General features: G+C 38.7%; 1 protein-coding gene across 2 annotated transcripts in view; it reads right to left on the minus strand.

The window, feature by feature from the left end:
• L3MBTL4 (L3MBTL histone methyl-lysine binding protein 4) overlaps positions 1-20,121 on the minus strand; it is a 339,453-nt gene that overhangs the window by 302,266 nt on the left and 17,066 nt on the right. For both annotated transcript variants that reach the window (XM_069468253.1, XM_069468254.1), the window contains exon 3: positions 17,466-17,471. In XM_069468253.1, coding sequence (XP_069324354.1) covers positions 17,466-17,471 — 6 coding nt within the window. The remainder of the gene's footprint in view (positions 1-17,465; positions 17,472-20,121) is intronic.

Here is a 20,121-nt window from a genome sequence, read left to right on the forward strand (position 1 = left end):
GTAGGAAGATTGACCGAACATGCAGGAGAAAGCTGGGATCTGAAGCTGGAGAAAGAGAGGGGACCAAGGACGAGTAGGGACATTAGCCCCAGGACCACCGCTTATGAAAAACAAGAAATGTGTGCGGGTACAAGGAGGGCTGGAAGTGAACAGGAGAAAGGCTGGCAGAACAGTCTGTGATGAGGACAGGCTCACAGGTATGCAAGTGGACACGTGTACTGGAAATGGTACCTTCACAGGGGACAAACTCAAAGAGCAATGAGATTGCAGTAATGGAGAAGTCACCAATGATTTGGTCATGTATGACACGACAAAGAAAAGACCATTCTAGCCAGGTGTTTGTTGGTTCAACAACCATGAGACAGACCCCGTGTGAGGTGCTGATGATTCAAAGAAGAAAAACAGTTCTTACCCTTAAGGAGCTTTAAGCGTAGTGGAGGAACCAGATAACTATCACAAAAGACAGAAAATCCAATTGCGAAGACAAGAGCTAAAAGGTAAGCATACAGTGGACAGAGGAATCAATGCTGTTGTGAGGATACTATTCATCCAGTTCTCATTTTTCATTCAACAAATATTAAATGAATGTTTACTATGTGCTAAGAGCTTAATATTTAATAATATAGCACAAAACAAACCAACAAAAAACCCTGCCTTTATCTACCATAAACTCTAGTGGGTGAAGACAATAATAAATAAGATAAATAGGTAAAATACATAGTATGTCAGACAGCAATAAGTATTAAGGAAAACAAAAAAGTAGAGAAAGGAGTTAGGAAATATTAGGAGGAGGGGATTTGTAATTGTTAGATATGGTGACTTCTCATCAGAAACAAGGAAGGCAACAAAACTATGAAACTGCATTTTTAAAGCACTGAAAGCCATAAAACTGTCAAATAAGAACTCCACATCCAATGAAAACATCCTTCAAAAGTAAGAGGGAAATAACAAAATCTTCAGATTAAATAAAACTGATTTTTATATGTCTACAATTCTATTGATACAGGACAGGTTTCCACACTTGATTGAGTTCTTCCTTACCCCTAGAGTGTTTATTTTAGTCTCCTAAAATATTCTTGTAACATTATTTTTTCTTTTAAACACTTAAGTCTTTTATATCTTTGGAATTCATTTTTATATAAAGGCCAGTCGGGCAAGTATAACCTGTTAAGTAAATAATCTATGCTTTGTTCTCCTAAACTGATTTACCATCTTTCTCATATACGACATTATCACATATCTCCTTCTGATTTCTCTATTCTGTTCCACAGATTGTTGGTCTATTATTATAATACCAGAATACTGGGGATTTAAGTATAAAATCATTTTGTCCAAGTTAAATTATAACCAGTTGAGATTATATTTCAGAATTGAATTAAATATTAATTTGGGGAGAATTGACATTTTTGTGGTATATCTTTACATTTGTTCAGATATTAATTTATATCCTGCAGTAGGATTTTCTAGTTTTCTTCATATAAGGTCCTTCACATTTCTTGTTCAATTTATTCTAAATATTTTATTCGTTGCTATTGTGAATGGAATATTTTTCCCTTTTCAATTTCTAAGTGCTGATGACTGAAATACAGAAAAGGTAATGAGTTTTTATATTTACCCTATATCCCACCACTTCAACATTCTTGTATTAATTCTAACAGTTTATAGTTAGATTCTCCTGGGTTTTCTAGGTATAAAATCACATCATCTGTGACTATGTGTGTGTGTGCATAATCTTTATTTCCCAAAGTTTGTAGCACTCATTTAATTTTGTTGCTTATTGCATTCACTAAAAAACTCCAAGACAGCACTAAAGATTAATGATGATAGTGGGTCTCCCTATTTCCTGATTTCAACTGAAAAGATTTTAATGTTTTGCTATTTAGTATATTTGCTATTACATTTTGGTGAATAATAGTTATTATATTTAATCATATTTTATATATCATTTTTTGCTAGGAATGGCAATTAATTTTTATCAAAAGCCTTTTCAGTGTCCAGAGACCATTGCATGGCTAGTTGTTTTTAATTTGTTGCTGTATAAATTATGTTGGCAGATTTTATAATATTGAATCCTGTTTTATCACTGAATTTCATATGAATGAACATTATATCCTCCTTCGTAATAGGATATCATTCTTCTAATATTTGCTGGATTATATTTGTCAATACTTATCTAGAATTTCATATTTCTATTAATATGCAATATGCATCTATAGTGTAGAGTTTTGGTTTTTATACTTTCTTCATCAGTTTTCATTTGTTGGCTTCACAAAGAAACTTTCATGTTTTTCTATGGTTTGGTTATTGCTGGGATTATCTGTTCTTTTAAAGATGAAGAACAGTTCAGCTATGAGCCATGCTGGACCACACCTACCAGTGTCTTCTGGTCTCTTGAAATGTTCAACTTTTTCTTGGGTGCATTTTGATCATCTTTAGTTTGCTATGAAATCACCCCATTCCTCCAGGTTTACAAATGTATTTCTATAGAGATACATGTATTGCTTTTTCCCTTTTTCACTTTAAAAAAAAAAAAAAAAACTTCTTCCATATCGTTGGTTAATTTTCCCTTCTCATATAGTAATTAAGCTTAAGATCATACAGAATACGCTGATTTCTGACTTAGGAAAATGGGTAAATGGTGGCAGCATTAAAAGTGACACCAGTAACACAGAAAAAATTCTTGGTCCGGGGTGGTGAACTGATATGGGTGAGGGATAGCCAGGTGGAGTTCACTTTAAGCAGAGCTGAGATGTGAATCTGCAGCTAGGAAGAAATAACCATGGCAGCATCAAGATGGTAACAGAAGTCCCAGAGAAAAAACAAAATGGGAAGAGAATTACGGTTGAAACACAGGGGAATCCCAACACTTAAATGGAAAGTAGAGAGGAAAGAACTGTTAAAACAAAAAGCACTGAGACATAAAAACCAGGACAGTCTGATGTATCAGATTCCAAGGAAAGAACAAGTGAAGAATCAGAAGTGACAAAAGGAGAGGGAAGAAGAGCAGGAGGAGAAAGAGAAGAAATAGTCAATACCCCAACTGAAAGAAAGGTCAAGTCAGATGGGCAAAATGTGGAACATAGGAAAGAAAACTGCCAAGTAGATGAAGGGTCACTTTAAAAACAGGGCTGATCAGAATTCCTGAGCAGGCCTCGTTCTGTCACTAGAGGAGAATAAAGAACTAAGGAATCTCAAAGTTTTTACTGGAATATTCAAGTGATGGCGAAGTCTTCAATAAAGAGCATATTTGTGTGCAGATTTCACACTATTAACTGATTTCCTCTTTGCTATGTGGTGCATGTGGGGGAGGCAGTTTTATGAAAGTAATTCTCATCACTGAGATTCCATAAAAAAGACTCATATAATCAGGAGGTTAATATTAAAATACTCTCCCATGAACACCGCCATATAAGTCATCAAATTAATAACCTTCTATATGAGACGGCAATATTCACCTCATAAAGTGATTAACTACATATTTCCCTTGACCTTTTTCTTCTTGTATCCTAGAGTCATCGAATGTAATATATTAAATATAATATAGCTCTACTTGTTATTGCTACTTTCATTAATGTAATTAATTCTGTCAATCAAAATGTAGACTTTTCTCTATTCAAGGTATCTGCTAGTGGGCTTCAATTAATGGACATACTTAAAATATTATTCAAGATTATTTTTTCTCTTGACACTAAAATGTTTCAAATAAATTCCTTTGAAAACCATATCTCAACTTTACAGCTTGCTAACCTTTCAAAACACTAGTCATTCTCAATAAATGTAAATTTAAAATCCATTGAAGGAACACTGAATTTTGATTCACTAGCAGACCATTTGGGGCAAAAGAGAGTACTTTTATTAGTTGAAAAATAAATTAGCACTGTTTAAAGGGAAATTTTAATGTAAAAACATCTAAAACCATTTCGTAAAATTAACCCTGGAGAACAGCACTCAGAGCAGCCAGCGAAGAGTTCTATTAGTCTGCACAGGCATCTTCTCCACTGAGCTTTTTATAACCCTTTTGGAATGAGAGCCCCTTAGTCATGACTTGAATTACAATGTTGTATAAATGTTTTGTTTTGTTTTGTTTTGTTTTTTCTGAGACAGGGTCTCGCTCTGCCACCACAAGTACAGTGCAGTGGCGTCATCATAGCTCATTGCAACCTCCAAGTCCTGGACTCATACCACTCTCCTGCCTTAGCCTCCCAAGTAGCTAGGGATAGAGGTGCTTACTACCCATGGCCAGCTAATTTTTCTATTTTTAGCAGAAACGGGCTCTTGCTCTTGTTCAGGTTGGTCTTGAACTCCTGGCCTCAAGCAATCCTCCCACCTCGCCCTCCCAAAGTGCTGGGATGACAGGTGTGAGCCACTGTGGCAGGCTGATGTTATATAAATGTAACAAAAAGGTGCAATACCTATTAGACCTCATGACTAAAAATCCTAAACTATGTGTGACAGGAACTCAAAGATGGCACTGTTCCCTTAGCAACGGGTACAAAATAATTCCCATTTCCTGTAAGGAAGCCCAAAGTTTGCAGCTTCGAACTTACGGTAGGTAGAATAATGGCTTCCCAAAGATGTCCACATGCTTATCCTTAGAAACTATGAATACGTTATCTTATATGGAGAAAGGAATTTTGCAGATGTGGTTAAGCTGAGGTCCTTGAGACGGGGAGAGTATCTTGGATTATCTCTGCAGGCCCAATGTAATCACAGGAGTCCTTATGTGGCAAAGCTTTCCTAGCTGTAGCCAGAGGAAGCTGAGGCCATGACAGGAGAGTCAGAGAGATGCAACCGTGCTGGCTCTGAAGATGGAGGAAGGGGCCATAAGCCAAGGAATGAAGCTGGCTTTTAGAAGCTGGAAGAGGGAGGGAAACAGACCGTCCCCTGGAGCCTTCGGAAGGAAGGCAGCCCTGCTCACACTTTGTTGCTCAGTGAGATCCACAGCAGACTTCTAACCTACAGAATTCATTTCTGTAAAATAAGTTTGTAAATTTATTATTGTAAAATAATAAATTTCTACTGTTTGAGTCACTAAGTTTGTGTTGATAGTAGCAATAGGAAACTAATAAGAACTGTACATCAGGAATAATAAGTACCGATACTTAGTAAACTGTTCAAACTCACAACCAAAAAGTTTCTAAATGCTCAATAATGGGAAAATTGACCAAATAATCACATTTAATTTGTCTGAAAAATACAGAGGAACCCATAAATCATAAATTAGTTTAAGACAATAGTTATCACATAGTAGGTACTGTATTCTCTAACTTAAACTAAGATTCACTGTACAAAATATAAAACAATTAAGGGAATGCATCCATAGCTAATATTTTCCTCTCCTTGAGCTGATGTTCAGGGAACTAATTTATAATAGCACATGTAGACAGCACCATAGAACCTTCACTATGCTATCATTTTTGTATATAAAGCTTATGGTGTTAACTCTCCAAAATAGTTTTAAACGTAGTCGTAAAGTTTTAGAGTTGAAACGTATCTAACAACTCAGGTAACCACTTTAAAGATGAAAAACATGATTTCCCCCAAGGTTTAGTTGTAGCATAAATGTCTTATTTCATGGACCAATTACCCCCACAGCCATAAATGTGCACTGATTTGAATAACTGGTTCCAATTCCCAAGCATCCTATGTTTTAAAATCATCAATAAAATGTAGTTTCCTTGTCAAATTAAGTCTTTTATTATTGAATTCAGATTTGCTATTATAAAAAATTAATTATGACAACTAGCTGAGCAAAATAACAATAATTCTCCTAAAATACTAAGCACCGTGAAAACAACTACATATAATTAAATGTATAAACAAAATGGCAACCCATGGTTGAAAATATGGCAAAATTAAAATAATAATGTCATAAACTTCTAAAACCTCACTTTATATAATTTGATGCTTATTTGGAAAAAAGAAGTTTCCACTTCAAAATCCGCATCACACAGATTCACCCTGGGTTCTGCGACTACACACACACAGTGCCACACCCAGGCCTGGAGGGTGTAGAGAACAGTGCACATGCCCACCCCACGTGCTGCCCAGCCCACGGGGCTCCTTCGGCACCCTGAGAGCGCCATCTGGGTTCTGGCTGCCCTTTCTTCCTCTCCCCACCCAAAAGGTCCATCCTCAGCCATCTCTTCTGCTCCACGTGCTCCCCTGCAGAGGTCCCCTGTGTTCAAGTTCACACCACCTACGCATCTGACAACCCCCAAATCCAAACCTGCACTTCACACCCCTTGCCTCCTACTGATCCAGACCCCTCGAATGTTCCATAAGCCCTCAATCTCCACATGGATAAAATCCACCATGAGGCCTCAAACCTGATCCCATCTTCCTTAAGTCAGTGAATGTTATCTACACTAGATCCGGTGACCCCTCGTCCTCCAGCCCCTGCAGGCAATCATTTTCCAAATCCTATGGACTCCACCTCCAAAATCTCTTTGGAATCTGTCTCCTGCTCTCAGTCACCACAACACTGTGAGTGCTGAGCAAGCCCATCTCATCAACTCCTGGCAATACACTGATCTATCAGTTTCTCCCCTACCCACACCCTCTCCCCCACCCCAATACAGAGTTATCTCGCCATAAGAGAGACTATCACTCTCCTGCCTGAAAGCTTCAAAGCCCCCTTATTAACTACGGGACCATGTCCAATCAGCTGAGCACGGCAAACAAAGTGCTTCTCTGCAGGACTCAAACCAAGTTTCAGCCTTATCAACTGCTCTCTCTAGTTTAGTCTCTAATCTAGCAAATACTTATGAAGGCCCTACCAATGTGCCAGGCTCTAGGCTCTGTGGACACAACGGTGGGCAAAATCAGACATGATTCCTCCCTCACAAGTTTTAAAATCTAATGGGGAGGAATCAAATATTCCAAAATATAATTGCAAACTATACTAAGTACTTTCACAGAATATAGCGGTATCAGAGCACAGAACACAGGGCCCAGCCTACTCTGGGGAATCAGGGAAAGCTTCCCTAACAAGTAGCACAAGCCAGGAGCTTTAGCAACACATGTACCTGTAATTAGGCAAAAGAAGGAGCTGGAGAGGGGGAGAAGGGGAATTCTAGGCAGAAAGGATAGCAGATATAAGGGTCGTTGGGCAGGATCTCAAATAAGGCCAGCACTGTCAGGGTGCAAGGGAAGAGAGGGCACAGGACAGCACTGTGCAGCCTGGATTAGGTAGTACTAAGAGTAGGGCTGGGGAGATCAGCCCGGACATACAGACGAGGGCTGGCAGCTTGTACTCAAGTGGTGAAAGAAAGATGAAAAGAAGTGGACAGACTCGAGAAATATTCCAAAAGCAGAAGCAAAGCCCTTCATAAAAGACTGCTCCTGGAAAGAAAAAAAAAAAAACAGGTGTCAAGATAGCCTCCAAGATCCTGGCTTGTGCTGCAGTTGGGCAGGGCATTCAGTGCCTTCAGGCATTCGGCCTAAGACTGTGGGGTATAGGCTTTCCTAAGACGAGAGTGACTTTAAATCCAGTACATAAGATCCCTATTATCCCAAAATGATTAACACGTTTCTCAAGCATTCCAAAAGTTTGTATATGTTTAAAATCCTATATACCTTTTAAATCTGTTCAACTTACTAAAGACCAAATACATGCCTCTGTCACTTTCCCATGCTCTTCACTTTCATCAGAACAGTCACAAACTATTGGCAATAATCTTCTATGTTCACTTAAAATGCTTTTCCAAAAAGTTATTTTCTATGCATAGCTATATCCCAAAGAGGCTTTTCAGGAAAGGCTTGTCAGAAACATATTGTGCTGCTTCCAGTTTTTTAAGAAAAGAAAAACCAAATGAGTTTTTAAAGGTTTAAATTTTATATCTTACTATTCCTCAAAGAAAAATAAGTTCTTTCTTAAGCAGGATAAAAATACTAAAGGAAATGCTTCACCTAATGTTAATTCTCCACAGCAAATAGTTTTTAAACCAGTCCTCTAGGAATCTCCTGGGGAAAAGACGAGCACCCATACTAAAAGGAAACTGAAAGTTATTAAAAACTAATACATAAATTCCCTGCTTAAGCTGTTCAACATACATTTAGTATCTACCAAGAATTGAACACACTATAAATATTTTCTCATTTAATTGACAATTTTATGGGGTAAGATATTATCTATTCTCATTTCACAAGAAGACATTTGAGCCTTAGAAAAATAAATAAGTTGTTGGAAGTCACAAGGTAAATTAAGTGGCAAAACCAAAGTTCAAACAAGGCCTGTTTGATTCTAAACACATACTCTACACTTCCTTTCAAATATCAAAAGAAGTCACTCTTCAGAAAGAATAACTAAAATTTTGGATTTTTAAACAATGACATTTGCCTGGGGCTAAAGACAAAATCATGGCTGAATACCCAAAATCCAGGCTAGTCTTCAATATCTATCTATCCATCTATCTGCCATGCATCAGTCTGAACGTTAGGGAAGTTTCTGTATATTGCACTATAATGTCTTAATTGTGTGTCAGATGCTGTCTCAGAGGAGAGTGTTTTTTATTTTGCTTAGTACCATTCAATTATGCATATGGAAATCAGGAGAAAAATAAGATTCTAGTCGTGAATGTGCATGTCCATGTAAATTTTTAAGAAATTCATCTATCTTATAAAATGAGCTACCACACAAATACAGCTTTGCAGTTGAGCACTGAAATAACGATAACTTTAGCAAAGCAGCAAGGATGCATCACTAATTCCTATCTCCTTCTGGCTTTGGACGGAAATCCAAGCGACGGCACGCTCGGGAGGTCCCCAGTCAGCCCCGCGTCAGCCCCGGCCCCCGTCAGATCCGCCCCCTGTCGGACCTGGGCACTGTCAGACCTGGCCCCTGTCGGACCCGCCCCCTGTCAGGCAAGTGTCTTCCCTGACTGTCCGCCATGGGAAAGGCACAGCGCGACGGAGGAAGGGGAGCACTCGGGTCGGGAGGAGGAGAGGGCTGGCCGCTGAGCCAGGCCTGAAGTGGGCGGCGGGCGGAGCAGAGGCCACCACAGCTCCACGCGCCCTGAGCCCTGACGCGAGCCTCAGCCCTGTCCCCCTGCCGCGCGCCCCCCTGGACGGGAGGACCAGGCAGGCCCGGCCGCCCCGTCTGTTCTCTTCTTCCACCGTAGGCTCTCTCAGCGTCTTCCGCTCTCTCTCTTCAGGACGGTGTCATGTTACAGCCTGAACAATTCCATTCTGCAGCCACTATGTGTGTGGGGCAGAAAAGGTCAGGGACAAGGGGGAGGAGGACAGCGCAGCGGCTGTGGCCCAGAGCGGCCGGAGGGACCCACTCAGCAGGCTCAGCTGCCCGGCCTGGGGCACTGGAGCGCGGGACGGGGCGGGAAAGAGCCTCAGGTGGGGGCAGCCTCGCGGGGGCGGGGGCGGAGGCGAGGGCGGGGCGAATCCGGGAGCTGGTGGCCTCTACCCAGGAGGGTGACCCAGCGGGGGGAGTCGGAGCCCGGATGGCCCGGAGGGCGACTCCCGCTGGACAGCCTGGTGTGCGGCGCCAAAGCCCAAGCAGGGTGGGGAAGGCATCCCGCAGAGGGTGGCCTGGTGCGGGTGTCAGAACAACAGAGCCGGAGGATGGCATCCAGGGGCGGGCGGCGCGGTGGTCGAGCCGGACCGGGATGAGGTGGCCGCAGGTGCCAGGGAGGCGCCGGGCAGCACCGAGAGCACAGCTACAGAGAGGGGGCTGACCAGATAAGCAGATACACTGAGGAGCTGGGGAGCCAGTTTCTCACTCTCAAACACATTAATATAAAGAGGGAAAACTAGAATGAAGCCTGCGGGATCACACTGGAATTGGAGGTATCACAGTGAATTCATAGATTTCAACATACAGAGACAGACTGATACAAAAATAGTTTTACAAATATGTGTGTATCTACATATACAAATATAAATTTGTATGTATGTGTGAAGGTGATCATAAGAATTGAGTCATGGAATAAAGTGTATAAATTAACTTTTCATGTAATTTAAATAAAATTATGGTAAATTAAATAACATATACTCATTAAATGTCTGGGTCATATCCAAATAAGATTAAAAACTGAAACACACGAATAAATATGTTTGTTCTTGCCTTCTTAAATTGTATAAAAAAGACTACATATATTTAGGTCTATTAATCAAAACATGAATTTTGAAAAAAATGATTTTGAGAAAGAAGCTTATGTGGTAAATTTTTGTTCTAAGAAAAAAAAATGGTTATTTCAAATTTTTAAGAAAAGAAAAATTATTAGGACTAAGAGTAGGTGTTTGGGAAAATGATAAAAGTCCAAAACAAGTCAAAGAGGATCTATAAATGATGGTCCCCATGAAGGAAGTTTTATGTGTGACTGGGTTGGCTGGGATTGGAAAGAAATTGGGTTTTTCAAAAAATTAAACATCGGTGTCAGGGGTGCACTGACTCAGGACTAGAATCTGGTAGTCTATATTTAAAACAACAAAGTTTTCTTAAAGTATTGATCTGGTCTTTTAAGAAATTTCAAGAGGTTTTGATTTTTGATTCTAAAATCTGTTACTTTAACAGCCATCTTCAAAACTGCAGACAGTTCCTATTTCTAACACATTTCTTCCTGAGATCCATTTAATTTCCCTAAGTGTCAGGTTTAAAATGCTGTCCTCTTCACTTAAAATGGTAATTTCATTTCTTGAAGTAAAGTTTTCCTTTTTAAATTTCTCAGATTCATATCTCAGAGGTTCAACTTTGGCTGTATCTTGCTGCGCATGATTTGCAAGTCATACATTACTGCCTTTAGCTTTCTGTCCTCTTGAGAAGGCCTGAGATGATAACTCTCTCCTTCAACTTTTTTGTCAGCTCCTGTAACTTTTACTCTGGTTCTAACTCTGCTGTTTTGGCCTAACACTGAAATGTTTATCCCGAGGGCCTTTCTTCAGGATAATTTGATTCTGCATCCTTGACTTCTCTTCATGTATCTGAATTGTTACACTCACAATTTTGAACACATCCTTCCTGTGTCTGATTAAATTCAAGTACCCTTTTCATCAGGTTCAACTTCCAGGTTATCTAAATGAGCTTCCCATAAAGCAAAATAATCACACTACAGAGGGTTTTTTTTACCTTTTTGGAAGCTGGCCTAAGAAACAAAGAATTTATGCTTTATCAAGATAATCTCCTGTGTTGCCTTTATTAGGTTTTTGGTTACTTGAAAACAAAAAACAAAAACAAAAACTGAGCTTTAAAAGAGTTATGGGATTTTTCCCCTATAACTCGCTGTATTGCTTTTAAATCCTTTCAATTATCACTATGACTACGTGAATGACTATTATGATTTCATAAGTGACCTATGATCCCATTTTGATCCAAGTGTTTTAAGCCTTTTAATGTGTTTGACAAAATTACCCAAAATCAAATTCTAGTTTAAGTCTCTTTAACCTAAAATTAATTTTGGGATTTTCCAACTGGGTGCCTGGAAAGCATCAAAAGATATATCACTTATCTTTTGCAGATATTTAATAATAAGACTTATTTGGTAAATTGTCTGGGAAACATCATCAAATGATGTGATACTAGATCTTTTTTCAGTTGCATTTATGGAAATTAATATATTGTTGATATGAATATTTCAAAAATTATATAAATTCATAAGAATCTGTTATCAATCATAATTCTGGTTGTTGTCTTAAAATGCTATATGTAGTAGAAATAACTAAATTTCCTTATCAATTATAAACTTCCATCAGATTTTTTTTAAGCATGTCTGGCTATTTTGTCATCCACAGTTATTGTTTTAAATTCTTCTCTAAAAACATTTACAAGCAGATTAACGGAAAAGACTAACTAACAAGTACTCTTAAATACAAGTTTTTGGTAACTTTAAGATCAAATAAAAATTTCCAGATCTTTCATAAAGAAACAAAGGAATTCCTGAAACTACTAATTGAGATCAAGCAGAACAAAAGTTAATTACATAAGATTGAATAACCGATGAATACAATGTTTTTATCATTTTTATTTGAAATGTTGTGAGTCCTTTACTCAAATGTTTAAAATGTTTTGTTTTCTGGATTTAAGAAAATTTTCTCACTTAAGCTATCTATAATTTACAGGAATTTGGTAAAGTCTACTTTTGCAAACAAAGATAAAAACATTTGGGTTTTTTCCCCTATTTGATTCCTCCAGAATTCAAAAACTATGTGTAAATATTCTTATGACAATATGGTTATTTGCATAAGTCCAAGAAAAATCTGTTCTCTTTTTATAGCATAATGCAGTTGAAAACATCGGTTATATTACTAAGGCTTTGACTGAAATGTCATTTTTTAAAATATGCATAATATTTCTGACTTCAAGGGTTCCCATCCTTACAGTGAGTAAATAAAAACTGTCACTGCTGGCAGGCCCAGGAACCTTAAGACACTAAGTAAAATATAAAGTCTGTCTAGGTTTGGCTTCCTAGCCTCAAGAGGTTTTTAAATCTGAGGTTCCTAGGTGACCAGTTGTGGAGAAAAAAGTCATGTTTCTAAAGAAAAGCTATAATACACCTGTTATTAGATTGTAGCTCCATACATTTTTTTTTTTTTTTTTTGAGACAAGAGTCTTGCTCTGTTGCCCCAGATAAAATGCAGTGGCATCATCATAGCTCACTGCAACCTCAAACTCCTAGGATCAAGCGGTCCTCCTGCCTCAGCCTCCCAAGAAGCTGAGACTACAAGTGCGTGCCATGACACCCGGCTAATTTTTCTATTTTATTTTTTTTCAGTAGAGACTCATTCAGGCTGATCTCGAACTCATGACCTGAAGCAATCCTCCAGCCTCAGCCTCCCAGAGTGCTGCGATTACAGGCGTGAGCCACCACGCCCAACCCATACATTGTTTTTGACTTCTGGTTATCCACCTATAGATTCTAAATTCTTCTATCCAACTTTCTTCCATAAAATTACTAAAACAGGAACTGTTCTGTTCGGGAAGCCCTATAAGCTGAAACTAGATAAATTCTAAGGTACAGGCCTCATGCCTCATGTATGGGCCAAACTGAAAGTTTACCAAACCATGTGACGCCATAACCAGAGACAAACTGCAAACCAGAATGAGAAGTTGACGTTTTTCAACATTGTAAATAGCTTTTCCCAAGATGTTGGAATAAGACTCCATATCATAATGAGAATGCTACCCCTCTTAATGCTTACCTTTTTAACTTAACAATATAATGCTGTAATTAAAATTTCACAATCAGTAGCTGCTATAGGTAACTTGACAAATTCTGACCTAATAAATCTTTTTAGTCCACCTAATGGGCAACTTTGACAATATCCCTAACGCAACTTTTTGTTCAAATTGTACTGATGATCTCTTTGGCAGAGTTGTAATTCTCTGCTTTAATTCAACCCAGTCATAAAATGCTACTCAATGGCTAGAGCAATTCTCACCCAGTTTCTCCCATGGTCTTTGGATTTGTTTATTTGGTTACCTTCAAAATTAGGTTCATGGTTTAGAATTACTATTCAAACTGGATTTGTTATATTGTTGCCAATTATTTTTTGCATTATGATTTTTATACTTTGTTCTTATTGCCTGTCTAATCTGCATAAAGCCAACTCTCCTAATAGGATAATGTTAGCTCAACACCTGGAGATGACTGCTGATGCCCATGTAACTGATAAGACAGAACTTGATGCTGGCTTCCAAACAGACCTGCCCTAAGAAAAATTTTTCCTTCTGGCCTCTTTGTTACTCAAATGTGGCCCTAGTCCCTATTGTAGACCCCCATACCAGCCCCCTCACCCCCAATGTGAGACAGTGACAACCAGGACAGGTCCTGGTACCAAAGGAAAATTAAGCCTAACTTCAAAATGTTTGATCAGCAATACTTTGAGAGAAAGATCTTGGTCAAAAGCGGGAAATGTGAAAGTTGATCATATGAACTGAGTCACTCTTGTCTTAACCAACTAAAACAGAACTGAGAAGCCAACGGGGAAAGCACTCAGGGCACATAACGTTGCTCCCAGAATATTCTCTGCAAGACTGGCTGCTGAAACTGCTTGTTGTATGTAACCTGAAACTGATTTTATCTAATAGCTATGGAAACAACCTGTCATGACTCTAAGACTGAGACCAGTTTTACCCACCACAGTCACTCGTCAATCAGAGTTTGCCAGATCCCAAAAACTTCACTCGAGCCAATGAACTTTCTTTCAAAACAATAGGTAACATATCTCCTTTTTATAAAACCTCTTTGTTCTTCAGACATATCAACAACCATCCAGTCTGTATGTATGCCCCAAATTGCAATTCTTCCTCCCAAATAAAACATTTTAAATTTAGAGATTCATCTCTGTATTTTATTTCACTTTGATATATGTATATGCGTGCATATAAGAATAAAAACAGACATGCCTTAGCTCTGTCCACTGAGAGGTCCTAAGAGCAATGACACCCTAATAGCAATGTACACAGCCAAAACCATGAAAAAGAGCCAGAGCTCTTCAGAGAAATGGCTGATTCAAGGTCTGTGGCAGGGAGAGTATAAGGTGGGCCTTAAAACATCTTGTGCCAGAAAATAGGGAAGTGCTCAAATAATAATAGAAACATATCAAAAGGACACCAAAACCAGCATGAAGGGGCTCCAGTGACCAAACTGCACACAATCTGAAAATCAAAATAATGAAAGAAATGGATTAAAGTCCACTGAATAAGAAGTCCATAAAGAAATAAATAAGTAGAAATACATAAATAAATAAATAAGTAGAAAATTTATTTAAAAAAATAGGATGTAGAAGAGACTTAGTTTTAAATACCTCCCTATAAAACACTGATTAATTGCAAAGGAAAAATTATAACTTTACAGTAGAAAAACCTAGCAGACATCACCTTAATCAAAAGATCAGAGTTATCATAAAAAATGGGACAAAGCAAAATCATGTCCCATCTGATACAATGCAATGAGGAGGGGAAAAAGCATTACTTCTGTGATATTTGCCCAAAGATACATAACTTGAATCTAATCATGAGGAAATGTCAGACAAATCCAAGCTCAGGGACATTTTACAAAAAAACTGGCCTGTAATCTTTAAGAGTATCAAGATCATGAAAGTTCAGGAAAGCTGAGGAACTGCTCCAGACCGAGGAAACTGGACAGACATGGAGACTCACTGTAACACATGATTCTGAACTGATCCTTTTTACCGTAACGGATGTTACTAGCATCACTGGTGAAGGCTGAATGGGGTCTGGAGCTTGGACGGCAGGAATGTATCAATGCCGTCAATCAATCAATCATTGATACTAACTGCCTGCTTGGCAAGGTTGATTGTATTGGGGTTGGGCAGAACACAGTCTTGCTTGTAGGAAATACATAACAACGTACTGGGGGAGATGAAGTATCAAGTTAGCAACTTACTCTGTAATTCAGAAAAAAAAAAATTTCTTTGAACTGCACTTGCAACTTTTTATACATTTGATATAGTTTCCGATTTTTTTTTAATGTATGTTAAAAAAAGAAGAACAAGATCCCTCTACAGTGCTGAGAGAGCACTGGGAGATGGAGCAGTCGTTTAAAATAGGCATGTCAGCAAATAAGCCCATGGTCCAAATATTTCACATGGAACAGTTTAAGTTTGAGCAAACATTAAAATGCCCCCAAAGTAGCAGCTTTACTCTCAGTAGCAAAAGGTAATTATGCTGAACAAAAATCAAACATGCTGTAAAAGAACAAGCACATTAGTGGAAAGAATTATTTGGTTCAAACTCAAAATGAAACACAAGCCTCTGGCTTTAGGAGGAGAATGAGCAAGATATGCAGGAGAGAAGATGGAAGTGTTTACTTAGGCAGGCAAGAGATGGTGTCTGGCCACTAGGCCCTAGGTCCTCCCTAATTAAGTACACTGCCCACAAGGCTTGAAGGCTTCGCAGATGTCTCCACTAGAACCAAGTGCTGCACTGTAACATTTTCTTTTGCCAAATCAATTGAAAAATCAGGGTACTCAGTCCTCTTTCCAGAGTTCAATATTCCTATTATCCACCAGGGATCCCTAATCACAGATGTAGGAGAGACTTAGTTCTGCCTTTAGACTGGGGGTTCCCTCTGTAGGATGGCTTGAAGACATGAATAATCCAAAGGCTTCACAGGAAATTCTTCAATGAGAGAAAGTTTTTAACATGGTGTTTGCTTTCACACATTAAAGAATTCTACATGACCCATAAAAACTGTCTTCATAAAACAGGCTTTATGAATATAGGCACTTGCCCCATCTTTGTGCTTTGCACAGTGTCACTCCTTGATAACTAACTGATCTACTGATTGACTCTAGGAAGAAAACACATGTGCTCCTTTCCTTTGTAAGCATCTCTTCTCAACAACACCATTGAGTCACCCAAGAGGGACAGAATGCCACAGGGGAGGTTTTGCAACTTAGTCAAGTGGAAAGATTATCTCTTTTATACAACAGTATTAAGAGCAAATAAATGAATTGAAAATGTATACTGAAAAATACTTGTTAGAGAGTAGTATTTCTATTAAAGAGCACGTGGATACTTCCAGTATGGAAGCCCTGCAAAAAGTTCCTTACTTAGAAAGAAGTCTTATGACTTCTTCCAATGAGTTGCATGGCTCAGTGAAAATGTAATTCTTTAGTTCAAAGTAGCCAAATCCCTAAATATTTAACCGTTTACTTAACAATAGTAAATGCCAACTATATTGATAAGAATTGAATAAAGTAAAATTGATTTGGTTTTCCCCTTCCTGGTGTTGATATCCATTCTTAGGTAAGGAATTACCTGGTGGGAATGAACAGATCCCTCACAAAGTTTCGAAAACGCAGACATTAGTTCCACTGATATATAATCACTTTACCAAGGAAGTAAACTAGCTACTCTAGCAAAAGACTCTAAGATAAGATTCAAGCGGCCATCTTTGAAGCTCTTAGAATCACTTAATGAGCCATAACCCCCAGGGTGACAACTACTCCCTGAAAGTAAGGTAAGCACTTTTGGAAGCTGTGTTAATTCTTCTTCAAGCCATTTAGCTAATTAATACTTCAGAGCACTAGTAAATTATTACTTCAGTATAACAAACAATAGATCCTATTTGCCTGATTGGCCCTGATTTTACACCTTTATAAAAATGCCTCATTTAGGTAGGAGATTTGGCATGTTATGTAACTGAATTTTTTAAAAACCAAATGCCATATGCTGGAAAAAATAGAATAGGAAGAAAATACAAAATAAGAAAAGTAGAGAAGACAATGAGGTTTTGAAGGAGCCAGCCAGGAGAAAGACCCTCCAGGCAGAGAAAGCACTTCTTCAGACAGTAAGATAGTAAGTTCTGCATGTTCTGTAAGGCTGGAGCAAAGCAGGCAGGGCATCTTATTGGCAGGTAACAGGCAAGTGCCAGGTGGTGAGAGGTTTCTAATGATATTCTAGAGAAAGGATATAAGGTACTCTACTAACAGAATCTCAGATAAATTTTAGTTGGGGAAGAGAGGGTACACAAAGACTGAAAAGTGACAAGGGACTACTCTTGGCCACTTGCTATCTTCTTTTGAAAAACTTCTGTTCATGACTTTTGCCTACATTTTAATGGGGTTGTTTGTTAATCTAGCAAGAGGTCTATTTTTCTTTCATTTGTTTGAGTTCTTTGTAGATTCTATTAATAGTTATAAGCCCTTTATTGGATGTATAGATTATGAATATTTTCTCTCATTCTGTAGGTTGTCTATTTGCTCTGCTGATTTTTTTCCTTAGCTGTGCAGAAGCTTTTTAATTTAATCAAGTCCCATGTATTTATTTTTGTTGCTGTTGTTATTGCCATTGGGGTCTTAGTCATAAATTTTTTGCCTAGACTGATGCCTACCAGAGTTGTTCCTACATTTTCTTCTAGAATTTTTGTGGTTTCATGCCTTACCTTTAAGTCTTTTTTCCATTTTTGAATTAATTTTTGTGAGTGGTGAGATAGGGGCCCTGTTTCACTCTTCTGCATGTGGCTATCCAATTTCCCCAGCACCATTCATTGAACAGGGCTTCTTTTCCCCAGTGTACGATACTGTTTGCTTTGTCAAAGATCAGTCAGCTGTAGGTAGATACTTTTATATCTGGGTTTTCTAGTCTGTTCTGAAGAACAGGAATTGATAGTAGGAAAATGTGTGCTCTCTTTGATTCTAACTGATGCTATTCGCTTCTGTGACTATGCTTGCTTTTAGTTGTTTAATAAATATAGTTAATCAGAATGAAAAACAGAGATAAGAACAAAGGTAACTCCATGATAGGCTAGGCTTCCTGGATGTGAGAAGCCTAGTTCTGCTTCTGTATATATGGCTTGCTGGCTTGGTGCTTAGCGTAAGTGGAGCCATGGCAGGCTTCACTAAAGTAAAGGAAAACAAAGCCCCGGGGAGGTAACTGCAAGTTGCTTTCTGATAAAGGGCTGGAGAATCCAGGTGCCCTCCAACCAACTAAGTAAATAAGAAGAGCAAGACATGATCAGTGCATGAATGGCTTGTGCAGGGCGTGTGTTCCCAGTATCGCTTGTAACCAAAAACTAGAAGGTATGCTACAACAGCTCCCCTCCCCCGTCGGAGACCCTCCTCTTCCCCTGGATGATGTTAACTACAACTGGCGCCAGTGCAAAAAGCCCGAAACTTAGAGTCAACAAACCTGAAGCCAATGCGATCAGCCACTTCTAAACAAAAGGAACAAATAAACTGAAGGGGAATAAAGTACAGACTAGTGTGTCGTGTGCAGACTAGTGTGTCGTGTACAGACTAGTATGTCATGTGCAGACTAACGTGTTGTGTGCAGAATAACGTGTCGTGTGAAAACTAGCATACAGAAAAGTATAAAAGCCTAATCTTTACCCCAGGGCGGGGTCCTAGTTCCTGGAGAGGCCACTGCGTTGGTGCTCTGGAATTTGGACCCTGGCCCGGGGCTAGTTAATAAACTCCTTTACCTTTTTGCAGCCTCAGTGACTCTGCCTCTCTGTTCCTGGGGCCAAGGGGAACCGGATCTAACAGTTCCATTTCTCTATTGTTGTTCCATAGATTATTATTGCTATATTAGAGACACAAATGATCTCAGGAGTTTTGCAGGGCTTTGCCCTGAAGGAATATGTGAACGTGTTAGTTCGCATATCAAAAGCTCCCTCCCTCAGGAGGGCGTCTCAGAGGGCAGTGGCAGCTGTTTTCAAGGTTGACGCAGCAGTCTCAAACCTGTGGCTTCCTCCTGTTTTGTATAACAAAGCAGGTTTGTGTGGAGCCACAGGATGAGAGCTGATCAAAGAGTATCTGCCTGACAGACAGATACCTGCAGCTAAAAACTTTTAGCCCAAGGGACAGTTCCTGCTTAACTCCTGACTACCTGTCTCCATCCACAATAACTAGATAAAGAAATATGGAGCCACTATATCTCTGTTTAACCCTTCTGTTAAATGATAGCTTTATCTTAGAACTTAGAAGGTTGTCTTTGAAAGATTTTGTAACCATTTACACACGTAGCTAGAGTTAATTAAGGGATCTATAGAAGCCTTTTGGGAGACTTTTAACCTAAAACAAACTACCTGTGATTATGTAAATTTGTTACCCCTGGCAACCGATCACTGTACCCATAGATACTGATGTAAAACTTCACTCACAGTTTACGGGAATGCTGTCAGGGCTTCCTCCGAGGCCCCGCCTTTTCATAAATCTATTCTTTATAAAACTGCACTTTCTTCTCTGTGTATTCTTTTATTTCTATATTCTATTATTTTCACTTTCATCTCTGTGTATTCTTTTATTTCTATATTCTATTATTTTCTATTATTTCCTTATCCTTTGCGATGACCCCTGCCTGAGGGACCTGATTTTTTGCTGGGAGTCTAGCTAACTCCCCACACTCCACGTCTCTATTTTTGTACCAATACTATGCTGTTTTGGATACTATAACCTTGTAGTATAGTTTGAAGTCTGGTAATCTGATGCCTCCAGATTTGTTCTTTTTGCTTAGGATTGCTTTAGCTATCCGGGCTCTTTTCCAGTTCCAAATGAAGCATAGATTTATTATTTCTAGATCTGCGAAATATGCCACTGGTACTTTGATGGGGATTACACTGAAACTATAAATCACTTTGGGTACTATATACATTTTAACAATGTTGATTCTACTGATTCATGAGTATGATATGTTTCTCTATT

Source organism: Eulemur rufifrons, chromosome 5 (genome assembly GCF_041146395.1).
Source record: "Eulemur rufifrons isolate Redbay chromosome 5, OSU_ERuf_1, whole genome shotgun sequence".
Classification (NCBI taxonomy): Eukaryota; Metazoa; Chordata; class Mammalia; order Primates; family Lemuridae; genus Eulemur; species Eulemur rufifrons.